This window comes from Brachypodium distachyon, chromosome 2 (assembly GCF_000005505.3).
Source record: "Brachypodium distachyon strain Bd21 chromosome 2, Brachypodium_distachyon_v3.0, whole genome shotgun sequence".
NCBI lineage: Eukaryota > Viridiplantae > Streptophyta > Magnoliopsida > Poales > Poaceae > Brachypodium > Brachypodium distachyon.
The window spans coordinates 15,452,226-15,469,040 of NC_016132.3; the positions used below are offsets into that span (position 1 = coordinate 15,452,226).

A 16,815-nucleotide genomic window follows, 5' to 3' on the forward strand; every position below is an offset into this window, starting at 1 on the left:
ATTTGGCAACATTTGTTTGGCTTTTTTTTTTAATAAGTTCTAGACTGATCTGGATCGCACGCGTGCTGCAGTTGGAGCTATTTGGCTGCAGGTTTATGCTTTGTCAGTGCCATCATGCGTCATGTCCTGGAATTAGCAATATTTGGCCGACAGGTGTCTGTTGCAATTTGCAATGCGCATTGATGCAAGCATGTAGGACTACTAGAATATAAAGGCTGTGACGACGACATATCCGTTAATTAACTCAGGACGGGTCTCAAGACTCAAGGTATAATGTTAACTAATCTGCTCTGGGATGGACCATGTGACGGTGGTGATCAGCAGCATGCGCCTGCTTTACAAGCAAACTATTACTAGTAATACCACTACTATTACTACCAAAAGGGAGTGGTTAACGGATCAATCTGATCTCTATTCTTTATCGCCGTCAGTTTGATCTGTTTAGATGCACAAAGTATATAGTGCCAGCAGAAACCCTCTCCTTATTGCTCACTCCAGCTCAACTAGAATCAATTGCCAATGATTGGTCACCAATAAAAACTACAATCAATGGATCGACCATTGACGACCGCCTAAACTGTCCATTTAATAACACCATTGACTCTGATCATAACAAAAAGAAAAGGCGAGGCACATACATATTTTTTTTAAAGGACACGTACAAGCTAGATCGATGGAACAGGTCAACTATTATCCAGATGAGGTCCTAGAATATATTACTGGAAGATGAGAGTGGAGAGCAGCCGTCATCTCCATGAGTTGGCATGTTTTCTGGTTGCGAGAGGGCGACGCCAACGGAGAAGACGACCCTGTTTGCTCCAATTTGTATGTTTGTTTAGGGCTTTTTGAGCTGATCAGCTGGAACCAAAGCGTGTCTTTTAGCATCTGTCCCTTCTACTTGGACCCTTGTTTTCCATGTCATTTATTTTGTGATCCAGAACACCCTGCCCTGCCTGCTTATCGGCTTCCATGTCCTTTCTGGCCAAAAGAAAAATTAGTATATCACAAACTGGTGGTCGGGCGGGAGTATATATTTGTCTGCAGTAGCAGTACTTGATCTGTGCTTGGGTGTCTGCATTTCTACCTACTGCAAAGTTGAATGCATACATGTACTCTTCTTATTCTAAATTTGTCATATACGGAGTACTATCTTTGCTGCAACTCGTACTGGAGCCAGGACAAGAAACATAAGTAACCAAACAACGCGTAGACGCTCGCATCTAAAACACTAAAGTGATCAAGTTGCTCAATTTTTGTAAAGTTGACTAACACATCAGGCCATCTCCTGCTCGACAGCTCGAGTCTGGCAACTGGCAATACGAGACAGAAAAACGATGCTGATTTCACTGGAACCTGGCAAGTTGTTGCGCGTGGAACCTGGTTAATTCCCCACTTGCACGTTGATTCTTGGATCGGAGCACGTGTGAGAGAGCGCTTTCGCCGTACCAAATACATAATGTAAGCTCTTTATTACTCCTCCGATCCATAATAGTGTGGCCTACTCAATACAAAATTTGTACTAATTTAAGACAACACTTTCTATGAGTTGGAGGGAGTAGGTGCTTCGACTGCAGAACACAGCTGACTAAACTGAATGTGATCAAGAGCAGCAACCAACCTTTATGGATCAGTTAGAGGCAGCTGACACGGAATCCTTCAGACACAGATGATCTTGAAAGGAGGCAGCAAATGTGTGGGTCATCTTAAGATTGCAGGTCCATGGCTCCATTAATCAAGAAACAAAGTCATATGGCAGCTAAACGTATTACTCCCTCCGTCCAACAAAAAATGTCTCAAGTTTGTTAAAATTTGGATATATCTAGACATGACTTAGTGTATAGATGCATCCAAATTTGATCAAATTTGAGACATCTTTTGTTGAACGGAGGGAGTACAATATTTATAAATACTGCATTACGAACTCACCATCATTCACTTATTTTTCAAAGGAACACACCTTTACATTGTCAAACGAATAATTATATGACAATATACTCGCAGAAAGAGCAGTACACAGTGCCACAGTGGCAATTAGAACTACTAAATCAAATCACACATCAAAAATGGGTGTTGCAGTTTGCTACACAAGACCATGCTCACGAGTCAAAGGGTCAAAACTCAGAAGTCAGGCCAACAGTCTTGACTTCTTGTTGCCAACTGCAAAGGCTCTTCTGCTTTATGTATTCTCCAGCTTCTCAATGGTAGGTGCATATTCGGCCCCAGGTTATTGTAGACCATATGGAAACCTGTGCCTCGGTTGCAGAGATAGTCATTTGCAGAAGTGCTTACCACGTTCATCCCATGGCAAGGCTTGGAGCAGACCACCTTTGTCTCAGGCAATGCACTATCTTAAGGGAGCAAAACTGAAGACCGATTGTCCAGTGCGCTTGGCCACAAGCATGATCTTCGGCCTTCTGTCCATGTTCTGATGTCCAAAGTATGATGAATGAAGCTTTCGTTGTTAATCGATCCAAGCCACTGTTTGCAAGTCAATTTAGACTGTATGGTTGATTCAGCAGGGAGGCGGAGTAGGATCTCTTTAATCGCCTTAGCCATGGTAGCTGACAAGGCTATCTGTTCATCTGTTTTTATATACTCGAGCAAGGTTCTCTTAAAGTAAACTGAATCCTTGAGTCAGGTGGAGTAATTTGCACAGACGTGGTTGCCTCGCTGACTGAAAGAATGGTTTCCAGAGCTACGGAGACGATGACTACGCCACGGTGGCATTGAATTTTGCAGTGGGAGAGAAGTACGTACAGCAGCTTTGATGGCGTTGATGCCACCTTGCCATTCTGCCATTGCACCACAGGATGCAATTGCACTTGTCTTTCTCTTGCTGCTACTTACCATCTTCTGTCATTCCCAACGTCTGCTCTGCTGCGTCCAGTCAATCGAGGGTATTTTGGTGAGATGATCTGGAAATATGTTGGATGTTAGTGCAGTGAAAAATAAAGCTTAAGGAATCAATCACAAAGTTCAGGTGGGAATCCTCTTCCCACTGGTGATTATTTGGAAAAAAAAAGGGTAGTATTATCAGTTCATGGGGTCAACCGAGATCGATCTTTTTTAAGTTTCCCTTCTGAAACCACACCACTTTATATAACTTAACCACATTCATTACAACCATTTCCTATAAATCCCTACGCACTGGAAGGAACTGATCCGATTAACACCCCACCAATGTCTCACATTTAGACCAATTTGTAAACTTTAAGCCAAAATTAATTTGAGACAAAATTTGAACTAGCAAATCCCTATTAAATCAGAAGTGGGACATAAGCAGGATCCCACTTGGATCCCTAACCCCCACCACACTTCTTCGTTTTACAAAATCGCTAATGGAATCCGCAACCACATTGGCCTCTCTACTAATTTTGCGAACTTTACCTCTCAAATGCAGTGAACATGCCGGTCACATCAATCTTCAAATCACTGAACATCAACCTGTCCAAAGTGGATGACAAGAGAAAACAATGTGCAACAAGATAATCAGTTTATATCATAACTGCGGCATTGAAGCTTGATCATAAATGGAGGCCTGAAACAGAAGCTCTTATCTCAGCTTCATCAACCCAGAGCAGTTGCAATAGTACCCCCATGCCGAGGCAAGCACCTCCCTGTTCATATCTTGAATGAGCACGGGCGAGCCTCCACAGGAAGAGATCAAGTCACACCCTGCATCAACATTTATCTTAATCCAGCTTTCGATGGCGATGGCAACCAGACCGCTATGGCCTCATGAATTGTGCCATGCGATGACCGGACAGCCGAGATCGATCTTAAAATTGGCCAATCTGGTTATACAGGAACGGTAGCAAATAAAAGAGCAAAGCAATTCAAGCAAGTTATCAACGATCAAAACTAGATCTGGTTGTTGACGTGCAGGAAAAGAGAAAGACCGAACCAAAAAACGAACAACAAATCAGATAAATGTTAGATATGCTATTTTTTTCTTTCCAAAAAGAGAGCTTTATTGAATCTTATCACCACATCAAGCCGATACAACCACATACGAAACACACACGGCCTTTCCATAACAAGATGCACACAATGACAACAGAAGTCACAAAAACCCTTTACTCCATTACAATTTATTGATGCAGCTAAGGCGAGACAGTACTAACTACTAAGCGATGGTGCGTCGATGCCCCCGGTGCAAACTTGCTTCCGAAAAAAACGACCACCTTTTCTTCCACAGTTCTTTCAATCAGACTGTCTTGTTCAAGCTCGGTATCAACCCTCTGGCTGAAGGCGCCTCTCTCTGGAGCCTGAACCTCCTACGGTCCTACCAGGCTTGCTGGCCGTGCTATGGCCAGGGATGGTGCTCACCATCCTTTTGAAAACCTGGGACTCAAGAAACAGTGTGGTGTTCCATTGAGTTCATTTACCATCCCATATACTAATTAGAAACGTTGTAGACGATGCCACCCTTTGGTCTCATCGGCTTAAGAAAGCCGGTCAAAAGGTATCCATTATGTCTTGCGTGACTATTTTTTCTCGCGACTCGCAAACCCTATAATTTCTAACCTTTAAGTAAAGGTATTCAGGCAGGGTTCTCCACACCCCCCCCCCCCCCCCCCACCAACGCCCCATGGTGATCTCTAAAAAAATGAAGGGAAGGTGCGTTGATCTGGAGGTTAGGGCAACTCCAGCGGGGAGACCGATTTTGTCCGTTTGGGCCAAACGGACTCCCTTTTCCGCTTTTTGGTCCGGACATGACCCATTTCCAACCCAAATTTGGTCAGAGTTTGGGTCGGGGCGGACAGTATCTTTTGCACTGCGCTGGTCCGCATCTTGCCCCTTTTTCCTCCCCTGGTCCACATGTCCATGAGTAATAAAGTGGACCAAATGGGTGGCCTCGTTGGGGGCAGTGGCAGACCCAAAACTAACAGCGGACTAAAAGGAGGCCAAAACGGACACAAAATGGGTCTCCCTGCTGGAGTTGCCCTTATGCCGCCACCTGAACTATCAAAACACCTCCCTGGCCACTCTTCCACTTCTGTACATGCCGCTAAAATTACCTCCTTGTCCACCGGTCGTTGGAGCAAAGACCAGGTACGAAGCCAGTGTGCACGAGAATGGATAACCTGCGATGGAGATGTAATTAAAACACAACATCATTTTTACTGAGCAACAAACCATCAAAGAGCAGCCGCCCCCAAGGATGATCGAATGAAGCCTATTGTCTAACCCTTGTGGTGAGTTAACAAACATATTAGCATCACCACGGGGTGGATGAAGGTTAGTCGCCGCTTGAATAATGGCCCAAGCGGCCCTGGCAAACTGATAATGAAATCATCAGAAGTGTCTAGTCATCTTGTTGTGATGGCAAAACACTAAAACTTGAACTAACTTGCTAGTCGTGCCTTTTCAAGCTATCTTTAGTAAGAATAACCCCTTTATGTAATTACCAAAGAAAGGTTTTTCACTTTGAGAGGAGACCTGGATTTTATAAGGAAAGATATGGGATTCAACGTTCTCACCAAAAAAGAATTGTGATTAGATTTCAGCTAATATCTGTGGCATGACAACTCCTCTAGACCACGTGCAATGTACGATCTTATCTTAGCGACGCCCCATAAGATAACTGTTGACTAGGATGAGAAAGAAACAAAGAAAAAACTCTTCACAAGAAAGATATGCTTTTTTCTTATTGTACTAGATTTTATCTTTCCATCACAAGTTTTTTTTTTAAATCACCAAATATTCTTGTATCCATGAGAGTATTGGTTGCAAGAGATGGCACTAAGAGATAATCTATTGTTTGACATGTTACCACACTTATCACTAATAGTCTCGCTGGACCACAGTTTTTGGGACAGGCTGCCTCATAGAACCCAAATAGGGTAGATTAGGGCGTTTAATGGTATTTCTGACAGGTAGGAGGGGCCTAACTGTCATATGCCATGTTGGACCGGCCGACCCGTTGCCATGTGAGCTCCCGGACCTGACCCATTAAGGGTTATTTCTCCACTTGCCCACATGACAACGAAATGGCCACAAGCGGCGTACACAAGCCTACTCTTGCAGGAGAATGTACCTAAGTTTTCCGCTCCAGCGTGAGCCTGTCAAACGCCTCTCCTTTTATCTTAGCCATAATTACGAGTGTGGTGGAGGAGGCATTGCATAATACAGACACATTGCGCTCATTCCATATTTCCGAGGAAACAAGACCCAAAAACCCAGAAGACATAAAGATGGATATTTGAGAAAAGTTATAAGGGCGACTCTCATATATACCTGAACTAATTCTGCTGCAAACAGGACACTGCTCAGGCTGATTCCTGATGGTTAGTGCTTATTTGCCTGTCAAGGGTACAATTACACACCAATAACATTACGCAAATCATAGAAACCACAACGCATCATGGAAATCAACGGATCCAACTACATTTTTGTTTCAATTATGTGCGTTATGAAGAATTTTGAGGTCTGTTATGTGCAATGGTCTTGATACAGGTGAACCATGTGGGCATCAAGAGTTATCAAGTTTAACCCTTGATTCAACAAAAACAATTTATACCAAATGACCGACGAAGAGGGCTCAGCTACATTACTAGGGTCTGGTTCTAAAAACAGAAGAACCCAATCACCATTTCCAACCTATCGATCATAAACTTTATTAAAGCCTGGTCGACAATGTCATCCAATTATTCCTCAAAACTGATTAACAAGATACTGAATCCCCTTCCTAAAAATGAAGAAGATACTGAATCCCAAAATGTGAAGGCATAGACAACAATTAATCAATGAAGTTCTATGCTCTTCACTGTGTACAACTTAAGTAAAAAAGATTAGAAGGTCAATTAACAACTAAACACCGTTAAACAGAGCAATGACTACTGAAAGTGGCACCTCCTACCTAAAGCAAAATAGCAGATCAGAGAAACACCAAATATAAAACAGACAATGTTCCCCCAAAAAAAGATACTGTTATTGCTGAAATCTCTAATGAGATACTCCAGCTATTTATCTGTAAAAAATGCAGGAAAAGCATGAACAGAAAAGGTGAAATAACAAAACAAAACTTGATGAATCATTACAAAAGAATACTTTAATATCCATAATACGTGAGAAACAGGAGATTAGGACAAGATGCAAAAAAATCGTGTGGTAACTAGCTTAAGTTTTTACTGATTTGGCACTTATTGGTCACGAAAAAAAGAAAACCATGGTTAATAGGTCATTATTCTATCACAAGTATGAGGCACCCATTACTTTCTCGTTCAGTCACAATGTCCTATTGTAGATATGATATATATATATCTCCTGCCAGAGTAAAAATTAAAGCTAGCATTTCATCCATCATGGCATCACGCAATGCACCTAATTATTTATGTTCCATCAGTAAATCTAGAAAGCAATATATACAAATTCTCAAGAACAATTCATAACCAATGTGCCATGTCATATTCAGTAACTTTTGTAGCAATCTGAACCGTAAAACTAGTTCATGGATATTATATTTAACTATTCATAATTTAAACAATGTGCATAACATGAGGACTCCCCATCACCTTTGAATACTATCACTTCCTACACGCCGCAATAACCATACCCCAAACCCAAACATAACACCAGAAAGCACTAACACTCCAATCATTCCAACAATTCCTTGTAAGCATAATGTATGTACACAAAAAGGCACAAGGAATAACCTACCAAAATTCAATTCTCTAAGCCATAAGAACTAACAAAATTAATAGGGGATGGACATGTTAACCATCAGTCCATCACACACATGAGGAAAGAAAAAGATTGGGAACGTCTGAGAAGTTCCTCCAATTTGCAGCTTCACCACGGCGCCGATCACCTCTGTAAGAGGAGAACAAACATGAACAAACCATCTTCTGGGAAATAGTACATGGTCAAGCGAATCGAACGCCATCTTACCTCGCCGATCTTGTATGCGTCAGGGTCCACGTTCAAGAGCATGCTTCCCGGAAACAGCCTCTGCGGTTCCAAACAAACAAACAAACCAAACCAAACCAAAGCAGAGTTAAACACCGCGCCGCAAAAGCAAAATTGGGCACCAGGAATAGGAAGTACATGCAGGGGATGGATTGATGCTTACATCCATCTCGTTCTGCTTCGGCCGCTTCTTGCCGCGGCGCGGCGGGCGCGCGCATCGGATGGCGGCTAAGTCCTCGGCGATCTCCTCCCTGGTGAGCGCGACGGCGAAGCTTCTCTTCCTCGGCAGCGGCGGGGGCGGCGGCCCCGACTGGCCCGCCGCGGCGCCCCCATCCGCTCGCGACGCCGGAGACGCGGCGGCGGTGGCGGAGTAGTAGCGGCGCGGGCGGAGATTCATCGGCCGCTGCGGGCGCGAGCCGTCGCCCGCCGGGTCCTGCTGGGGCGTCGGCATCGGCGGCGTCGGCACCGGCTTGTCCTTGAGCGACGGGGTTTGCGGGTGCAGGGGAGGTGAACCCGACGCGGGCGCGGACGCGGCGGCGGCGCCGTCCTTGGAACAGCGGAGGAGGCGGTGCGCGCCCCAAGAGAGCGTCGGGAAGGAGAAGCCGTGGAGGCGTCGGCTGGGAGCGGACGCTTTGGCCGTCGCCGTCGCCGTGGCCGCGGGGGACGGAATCGAGGATTTCCCCGCGCCGTGGAGGCGGTGCGCGGCGGCGGCCATGAGGACTACGCGAGGCGCGCGGCGAGGAGGGAAGGGAAGAACTATCAACAAGGAAGGAAGGAAATCGAGGGGGTCGCTCGAGGTTTTTCAAAAACGGAAAGGATTTCTTTCCTGCGTAAATACTGGGTGCTGCTGCGTTGCGCGTCCGATCGGGCCGCGTGGTTTTGGGGCTCGCTCCCGTAACAAACTTTTTCATGGTAAACCCAGGCGGTTTAGGCCCACATGGCAGGAAGATAGGCAGCCCAGGCCCGGGAGAAGGCGTCATCGTCTTCATCGTCGACATTGGGAGTGAACGTCATGTTTCAAATTTGAAATATGCCGTCTATACTTGTGCAAAAGTACACTCGATTTAACCAGTGTGTCTCTTGCACATTCATATATCCATTTTGGAGATGCATCAGTTCATATTTGCTATGGTAGTATGGTGGTGATGTTGAAGTTCCATGCGTGTGTGCGCGCCACATTATTACATTTTGGGGTTACTATTTCAGCAAGTGCAAAGCCAACGTACAATACGGACATTGGGATCGCCCAAGGTGTGCAAGCCCATGGGTATTATTAATGTAATGCGCCACGTTATGTTTCTAGGATAAGTTTCAACCTTGATGAACTAGGGAAAAGATATGTTTGTGTTGTGTGCATTAGCCGTGAGCAGAACCATGTTATATAGTTTGAGATATAATCAAATTCAGGACCTCTATATATGGGCAGGTACCATTTTAATTAATCCATGTACTGTACTAATCTCTCCGTTTCATAATTCTTGTCTCAAATTTACTCAAAAATGAATGTATCTATTCCTAAAAAGCGTCTAGATACATGTAATATTTCGACAAGAATTCTGAAACGGAGTGATTACGTAGTTCTTACGTGAGCACAAATATATCCTCATTTCTTCCATCTTCAGGAGCGGCTGAAGGTACACTCTAATTTACTGGCAATGTTATGTGTGTCTAACCGTCCAACCCATGTCCATCCATTTGCTCATCAATCCCCTTACCAAGAGATTTAACAAAAACCAGAAAGAAAATCAATCCGAAAAACCTGGCACCTTGTATTCCTGAGCCATCAGATGGTGGTAATCTAACGTTCCCCTGAAGAAGCAAACAAGTTCAGTTCAAAAAAGGAAAAGGAAAAAAGAGAAGTAGAAGCAAACAAGTTTAACAAAAATAAGAAAGAAAAACAACCTTAGAAACCTGGCATCTAGCTGGTCTCTTCGTATTTCCAAAGCCATCCGATGTCACTCGGACACGCGCCTGGAACAAGCAAAAGTGTTGAACAAAACAGACAAGAAAAGCAACCGCAAAAGCCTAGAAAATGGATGGCCTTTTTCATAATTCTCGGTTATCAGATTGAACACCAATGTTCCTGTTCCGCGTGACTAATCCACGTGCCCAGAACAAGCAAAAGAGTTGAACAAAAATGGAAAGGAAAGCAACCTTAAATATTCGCAAAAAAAAACTAAAAAACTTGGAACGTTGCTGGCCTTTTTGTACTTTCCTGCCAGCGGATGGCAATCCAACACTCCCCGTGACTGAGCCAAAGAGTTTACTAAAAAACAAGAAAACCAGCCTTAAAAACCTATCCCCTGGCTGGCCCCTTTTGTATTTTCACCCATCGGAAGACGGTCTAATGTTCACCGTGACTGAGCCACACATCCAGAACAAGCAGAAGAGTTTAACAAAAACAAGAAAGAAAACCAACCTAAAAATTCTTGCACTCGGCTGGCCTTTTCGTGTTTCCTTATCTTCGGATGGCAATCCGACGTTCCCATAACCGACCCACGCGTGCAGAACAACCAAAATAGTTTAACAAACTTAGGAAACAAAATACAGCCACATAAACCTGACTCCTACCCTGGCCATTTAAGGTTTCCTATACCGAGCCACGCGTTGTTGGAATGGGCTGGGCAAACTAACATGGACTCCCGCAGACGGCACGCTAGGTTGCCAGCCCAAACCCACAAGGAAAGAGTTTAACAAAAACCTCATCATTTGCTGGCGAATTTTTTTGCCCACCTCCAGAAGAGAGCATCTCCATCTCTACCCACCTCTCCCCCTCTAATCCAAGCCCGCTATAAATAGGACGGACATACCATTGCGATTCCTCGTAGTTCCAATTTTCTTACCCCTTTTTAGTCCCCTTTATTCGCCTTCTCTCTGTCGCCTCGCTCGCCCATGGAGTCCTCACCCCCGACTACGCCTGCGACAGCTACAGCTGCGGCAGCGGTAGCGGAAGTAGCGGCATCCTCGTCGCAATCGAAGGACAAAAGCCTCTTGGTCGGTTTCGACCTCCCCGCCACCTGGGGGTACCGTAAGCACTTGGCCTTCTACAAGCCACCGGACTCATCGCCGGTGGCGGCGGGTGTTGAGCCGCAGGCCAACAGCTCCCGATCCCTGATGGAAGGTGGCGCTACAGCGGCGGCGGCGGTGAATGATGAGGTGGCGGTGGCGGAGGAATGTCCCCGTGGGCAGGGCTACCTGTTGAGGGACCGGAGAGTCGGCCGGGACAGCGTGGAGGACGCTCCGAAGAATCTGCACGCGAAGCTTTGGAACAAGGATGGCGGCGGAAGCGGAAGCACCGATGGCAGCAAGTTCTCGCTGGAGCTCACCAAACAGGAGATCATGGAGGACTTTATCAAGATGACTGGTCGGAAGCCGCCGCGCCGGCCAAAGAGGCGGAGCAAGAACATCCAGTACCAGATTAATGTGCGTAAGCTGATGGGAGTCCTGGATTGATCCTAAATTCTTCATAGTGTTCGCAAATTGATCTCTAGTTCTTCGATAACTAATCAATTATTCCTACTTCTTTTTCTCTTCTTCCCGCAGGCGCTTTCTCTTGGCGAGTCCTTGTCAGAGGTGAACCATGATCGCTACAAGGTGGACGAGGTAAGCATAAAAATTTCATCTTTGATATGTCTAGCAGTTGGTTTGGATGTTCCAGTCCAGACACCCTGATCCGATTTTTCATTGCTGCAGAATGGGGTGTTTTGAGAGTTGCTCTCTGAAGGAGGAGACGATGGACTTCCGGGCATTGCGTCAAGCATTGGTTCATCGGAGTTGCAGACGGAGATATTTGGGGTTGATTGTTTCCGTTTATTGATGCTTTTGCAAATTATCATGTATGTCGAGCCTTCGTATATCTTGTATCTTAGAGGTTTTTCTTAATTTATCAGGGCCTGCTTCTTGCCCTAAAACAGTATTCTCTTGTTGTCTCTATCTATCTATCTCCAGCGATTGGATACCTTGTGGCTACCGTGTTATGAGTTCATCTTTGTGGAGTACTACCTCACATTGGTATGAGCAAGACCACCAAAGGCCTTTGTGGCATTATTTAACAACACACACAATTCCTAGAGTGTGTATGTTGGGCCCAGGTTGATATTCACTGGCTCACTGCGGCATGTTTATATGTTATTACTGTCGATTTCACTATCATGTCCCCAAATTATAAAGGACAATCTGAAGTAAGACAGTCTTTTAGGATTCACTCCGCCTTAATGCCTTGCTTCCCATTGTTATTGTCACTGTATCATGTATCATGTGTGTGGCTCAGCCCACAAGGGTCATGCAGACCTGACATCATTTCATCCACACTTTTATTCAATACCGCATTCGCAGTCCCTCGTGCGTGCGGCACACACCTTCTCCTTTGTTTTGGAGTGGGGCGTGTACTATTACCACTACGTACCACATCACTGGGCGGCTGGCCTTCATGTCGAGTTTTCCTCTGTCGTGCTATCTCGACGCTGGTGTATCCAAGCCCGACAATACCTCCATGATCAATGGTAGTTTTACATCACTAGGTAGGTCTATTTGGGTCTTGAGTTCGGTAAGACGATTTTGATTCATACATGAAAGTATTATGAAATACATTAGCTCCTAATAGTGAAAATCATACTGAAATCACGAGACTCGATCAAGTAGTAGCGTGGGCACGCCGCTCAGTTAATCGGCTCACTTCAGTGGAAATTTCTCTGTAGGTCTATGTGTGAATGATCAAGCATTCATCTCGCTGTTGAAGACAAGTTTCTAGTGTGGTGTTTAAAGCTTCCTGAAAGCAGTTTATGCTTGTGCATATTTTCTAAACAAATATGAAAGCTGCTAGGATTGCGTTCGTTTATTCTCTTTTCTATGTTCCCTAGAAAAAGAATCCTTGTGTGTCAATGAGTCCAGGGTAACTTGGCCCATTTGCTCTTGCGCTGTTTTCGTGGGTTGTAAATAGATGTATCAATTCAGGTTGCAATCGTGTTCACATTGTTGCATTTCACTATTTGATCAACTGCAAATTGTGTTGTCTGACCAACCATAGTAGCGGTCTACATAGAGATTGTTAACGGGGTTCAAATTAAGGTTGCCACCAATTTGAGAGGTAAAAGCCATCCCGCGGTATCATGTAATGGTAAAACAGGGGTCAAAGCTATGTTTATCTCAAAGTTTGGTGTGGGGCCCCTTAGCCTAAAGGAATTTATTTTAATAATTCTTAAGAAAAAGGCCCATGTGTATCACAAGACAACCACTAGTGACAAGTTCTCTTTTATACCGGCGAGCCTAGTTAGATATTCTTATGAGAAAATGCCATATCTGTCGCCAGTGCTCTTATCTCTCTTTGTGTTTCAGTCTACCTCTCCCCTTCAGTGAGATAACCAACAAAAGGGTATAAAACGGATAGATGAAGGGACGCGAAATGAAATATGTGTCATGCATTTAGTACGATACGACCTCTCCAATTGCATGCGATTGTTATGAATTTCATAAGAACGTATTGGTAATTTTCAATAATCGGAATTGTCAATAAGCACAATTCGTTAGACATATGATGAATTTAAATTTGCAGCCTCTATTTATTCAAACTTCGGCTCTCCATTGAACTAGCTACCTCTTATACATGCACAATTCCTTTAAAATATACATAATTGGTTATCGTTGCAGCGTTGATGTTTAACTCGGGTGTGCATGTGTACCAATTGTGTGTAAAACTGCATAATGCGTTGCAACCCGGCTTCGATGAGCCATGACATACAACGTCATGTAGGTGAAAATCACCACACGGTGTAGACAACTGAGCAATTGCGTGATGCATGCCTGCATAAAGAAGCTTTTGTGGGTACGTTTATTTAACTTTGGTGAGTTAGGGACACGAATGTGACAAACATATAGATACATGTACATCAAGTGAAATACATGGCATGCATCAGTAGGATACAACCCCTCCAATTTTGATCGTTGCAAAGTCCATATAAACAACCCCGATCATAAGAAGAACGCCTCCACACACCTAGCACACATAATTAGAATGTTCCGTAAGCACAAATAGTTAGAGATATGTCGAATTGAGTTCATAACCTCTTTTTATGCAAAAATTTATCAAGTGTTCAAGTTCGACGTGTGTGTGTGCGCGCCACCTTGCACATTTTAGAATTATTGTTTAAGAAACTAGAAAGTATAGTGCAGTCCAGCTACGTGTTTGTGAACCAGTCAACCAGTGTGATACCGGGTTTATACCACGGAGGCCACCCTGTTTGAGATTAAAATTGCTATGTTGTATCAACCAACAATATTGGCAATCCTCTTTACAAAAGAAACTTGCTAACAAGCTTTACGTTCCGCGTAACGCAGCCACACGCCTAAAATCCGTAGGCAAACTAAACCGGACTCCCGGATGCCTTTCCATATTTCCTGCATTATCATGCGGCAACTTTACGTTTCCAATAACTAAGCCGTAGACCATTGTCCGGGTTTCACTCCCCTTTTCCGTAGTAATCAAAGATGTAACTGTAATACTATATCTAATGAATAAGTGTATCTAATGAATAAGGAGGCTTTACGATGTAAAAAGGAAGACACAGAACAAGCAATAGAGTTTAAAAAAAAACTAAGAAAAACAACCTAAAAAACCTGCTAGTACCTAGCTGGCCTTTCTGTATTTCCCGGCCATCAGATCGATGCCCATCCAACGGCCCCTGTGACTCGTAACTGAGCCACGCGCCCGGAATCGTCGGGGGCAAACTGAACCGGACTCCCGCAGACGGCACGCCGGCGTTGCCAGCCCAAACCCACAGGAAAGAAACAAGAAACCAAAAACCACAGCATTTGCTGGCCAAAATTTTGCTCACCTCCATAAGAGAAGAGAGAGCTTCTTCATCTATCTCTGCTTCCCCCTAATCCAACCCCGGCCGCTATAAATAGGAGGGCATGCAATTGCGAAACTAGAACCCTCCTCCGCGGCGCATAGTTCCAATTTGTTGTTGCTTACCCCCTTTAATCCCCCCCTTCTCTCTCCCTTTGTCGCCTCGCCCGCGCCCCGATGGAGTCCTCGCCGCCGTCCTCGCCCACAGCAGCTGCAGCAGCGGCGGCGGAGGCAGTAGCAGCAATGCAGGTGGACTCCCCGGCGGCGTCCGCGGCGCGATCGAGGGACAACCGCCTCCTGTTCGACCTCCCATCCTCCTGGGGGTACCGCAAGCCCATGGCCTTCTGCCAGTCAGCGGCGGCGGCGGCGGCGGCCGCGGGTGGCGGCGAGCCGCAGTCGAAAAGCTCCCGATCGCCGACGAAAGCCGCGGCGGCGGAGGAATGCCCCCGCAAGCAGAGCTACCTGCTGCGGGACCGGAGGGCCGGTCGGGACTTCGCGGAGGAAGCGGGGGAGACCAGGAAGCTCTGGAACAAGGACGGCGGCGCCAGCAGGAGCGGCAGGTTCTCGCTGCAGCTCACCAAGCAGGAGATCGAGGAGGACTTCCTCGTCATGACCGGCCGGAAGCTGCCGCGCCGGGCCAAGAGGCGGCCCAAGAACGTCCAGCGCCTAATCAATGTGCGTAAGCCTAATTAAGCAGCACTGATCGATCCTAAATTGATTCTTCATCGCGTTTGCAAATTTCCTCTCCGGTTCTCCGATATTGATCAGTTACTCCTGTTCCTTTTTTTTTCTCTGGTTAATCGCAGACCCTTTGCCCTGGCGAGTCGCTGCCGGAGGTTAACCGTGATCGCTACAAGGTGAACGAGGTAAGCATAAAAGTTTCATCCTTTCATCCATCTGATCTAGCCACTTGTTTTTGATGTTCCAGACGCTGATTCGGTTTTCGATTGGTGCAGAAAGGGGGATTCTGAGAGTTGCTCTCCGGAGCAGGAGATGATGGATTTCCAGGGATTGAAGCGGACTTGCGGTCAAGCACAGGTTCATCGGAGTTGTAGATGGAGAGGAATTAGGGCTTGATCATTTCTGTGTGTCCATGCTTTTGCAATTTATCATGTATGTCAAGCCCTAATCCTGTGTAATCTTAGAGGCTTTTCTGAATTTGTCAGGGCTTTGCTTCTTACCTGCCCTGAAGCAGGATTCTGTTGTTCTGTCTATCTATCTTAGTTCTGAAGAGACTTGTAAAAGAATCTCAGATCTTAATTTCAGCCGTGAGAAATGCTAGTGCTCTATGTTCTTCGTCAGTTCTTGATAGCATTTGGTATTAATCGGCATTGCTTTTTGATCCGGTAATTTCTTTTTCCTGTTGCATAATGATTTCTGCATCGAATATCTACTCTGTTCATCAGTTCTCTGGCTTAGTTGGTCAGGCAGTAAAATGCTGTCCTTCTCTACCTCATCAGAGTCAAGAATTGTTTAGGATTAGTTTGTTAGCACTACAGTCATCTAGAGAGCATCTTGCTTCTTTTTATCTATATAAACAGAATTGGGTTAACCATTTTCGCCCATGTTACTTCTCACTTCAGACTGGCAAGTCCGTTTAAGGATGGAAATGCAGAAATAGGCACAATCTAATCAGCTGGAAGAAACCTTGTTCTAGTGTTTCCAAATCAGGTTAAACCAGCCACAAACACAAGCCAGAAGGTCTTCTGACCATGCAAGTGCTTCAGATATCACGTTCATGTTTGAACTTTTAGAGTTTGGTATCCGTCAGATATTGGGCGCTCCTACATACTCCTAGATGCCATGGTCCATTAAAAGAAATGAAAAGAAACGATTTCCAACGAAAGTCTTTTAAAAAGATGTGTGATCGAGTAAGTCCAATCCTTATGATCTCCTAATCATTACTCTGGTGTACTCAGGATCTTTGCTTGGTACTGATCGCTGAAAGCGACTCTTTAAACTACGGAGTATCAAAATTATTATGGTTTACCCACTCGACCTCTTTTAACTTATGAGAATATAGATCATGTGTTTGCAAAATAAAATTGAATTTGAGAACC

The 16,815-nt window shown here is 45.0% G+C and overlaps 3 protein-coding genes across 9 annotated transcripts; 2 read left to right on the top strand and 1 right to left on the bottom strand.

The window, feature by feature from the left end:
* Positions 1-1,914: 1,914 nt before the first annotated feature.
* LOC104583100 (atherin) lies at positions 1,915-9,016 on the bottom strand. 7 transcript variants are annotated; one of them, XR_001405924.2, is made up of 6 exons: positions 8,075-9,008; positions 7,894-7,953; positions 6,932-7,815; positions 6,241-6,297; positions 3,388-5,087; positions 1,915-2,915 (listed from the first exon to the last, which is right to left on the bottom strand). XR_001405924.2 is itself a non-coding variant. In XM_024460215.1 (5 exons), the coding sequence occupies exons 1-3, from the start codon at positions 8,624-8,626 to the stop codon at positions 7,810-7,812; spliced, it is 618 nt and encodes a 205-aa protein (XP_024315983.1). In that variant the 5' UTR covers positions 8,627-9,016; the 3' UTR covers positions 1,915-2,915; positions 3,388-6,973; positions 7,742-7,809. The 7 variants fall into 7 exon arrangements, 2 of the variants coding, with proteins under 2 accessions (XP_024315983.1, XP_024315982.1); XR_002964083.1 differs by having other exon boundaries at positions 3,388-3,675; positions 5,022-5,087; positions 6,241-7,815; positions 8,075-9,006; XR_001405922.2 differs by having other exon boundaries at positions 3,388-6,297; positions 8,075-9,013.
* A 1,734-nt stretch (positions 9,017-10,750) lies between these two features.
* LOC104583101 lies at positions 10,751-11,869 on the top strand. The gene is made up of 3 exons (XM_010234830.3): positions 10,751-11,334; positions 11,455-11,514; positions 11,605-11,869. The coding sequence occupies exons 1-3, from the start codon at positions 10,804-10,806 to the stop codon at positions 11,617-11,619; spliced, it is 606 nt and encodes a 201-aa protein (XP_010233132.1). The 5' UTR covers positions 10,751-10,803; the 3' UTR covers positions 11,620-11,869.
* A 2,886-nt stretch (positions 11,870-14,755) lies between these two features.
* LOC100821295 lies at positions 14,756-16,042 on the top strand. The gene is made up of 3 exons (XM_003565903.4): positions 14,756-15,430; positions 15,562-15,621; positions 15,712-16,042. The coding sequence occupies exons 1-3, from the start codon at positions 14,933-14,935 to the stop codon at positions 15,724-15,726; spliced, it is 573 nt and encodes a 190-aa protein (XP_003565951.3). The 5' UTR covers positions 14,756-14,932; the 3' UTR covers positions 15,727-16,042.
* The last annotated feature ends 773 nt before the right edge of the window (positions 16,043-16,815 follow it).

What these genes read in the sequence shown, in the direction of transcription:
- LOC104583100 (XM_024460215.1), bottom strand. Translation starts at nt 8,626, where the DNA reads ATGGCCGCCGCCGCGCACCGCCTCCACGGCGCGGGGAAATCCTCGATT. An exon ending in CGAAGCAGAACGAGATGGAT is followed by an intron (nt 7,954 to 8,074) that starts GTAAGCATCAAT and finishes TTGGAACCGCAG; the next exon opens with AGGCTGTTTCCGGGAAGCAT.
- LOC104583101 (XM_010234830.3), top strand. Translation starts at nt 10,804, where the DNA reads ATGGAGTCCTCACCCCCGACTACGCCTGCGACAGCTACAGCTGCGGCA. An exon ending in ACATCCAGTACCAGATTAAT is followed by an intron (nt 11,335 to 11,454) that starts GTGCGTAAGCTG and finishes TTCTTCCCGCAG; the next exon opens with GCGCTTTCTCTTGGCGAGTC.
- LOC100821295 (XM_003565903.4), top strand. Translation starts at nt 14,933, where the DNA reads ATGGAGTCCTCGCCGCCGTCCTCGCCCACAGCAGCTGCAGCAGCGGCG. An exon ending in ACGTCCAGCGCCTAATCAAT is followed by an intron (nt 15,431 to 15,561) that starts GTGCGTAAGCCT and finishes GGTTAATCGCAG; the next exon opens with ACCCTTTGCCCTGGCGAGTC.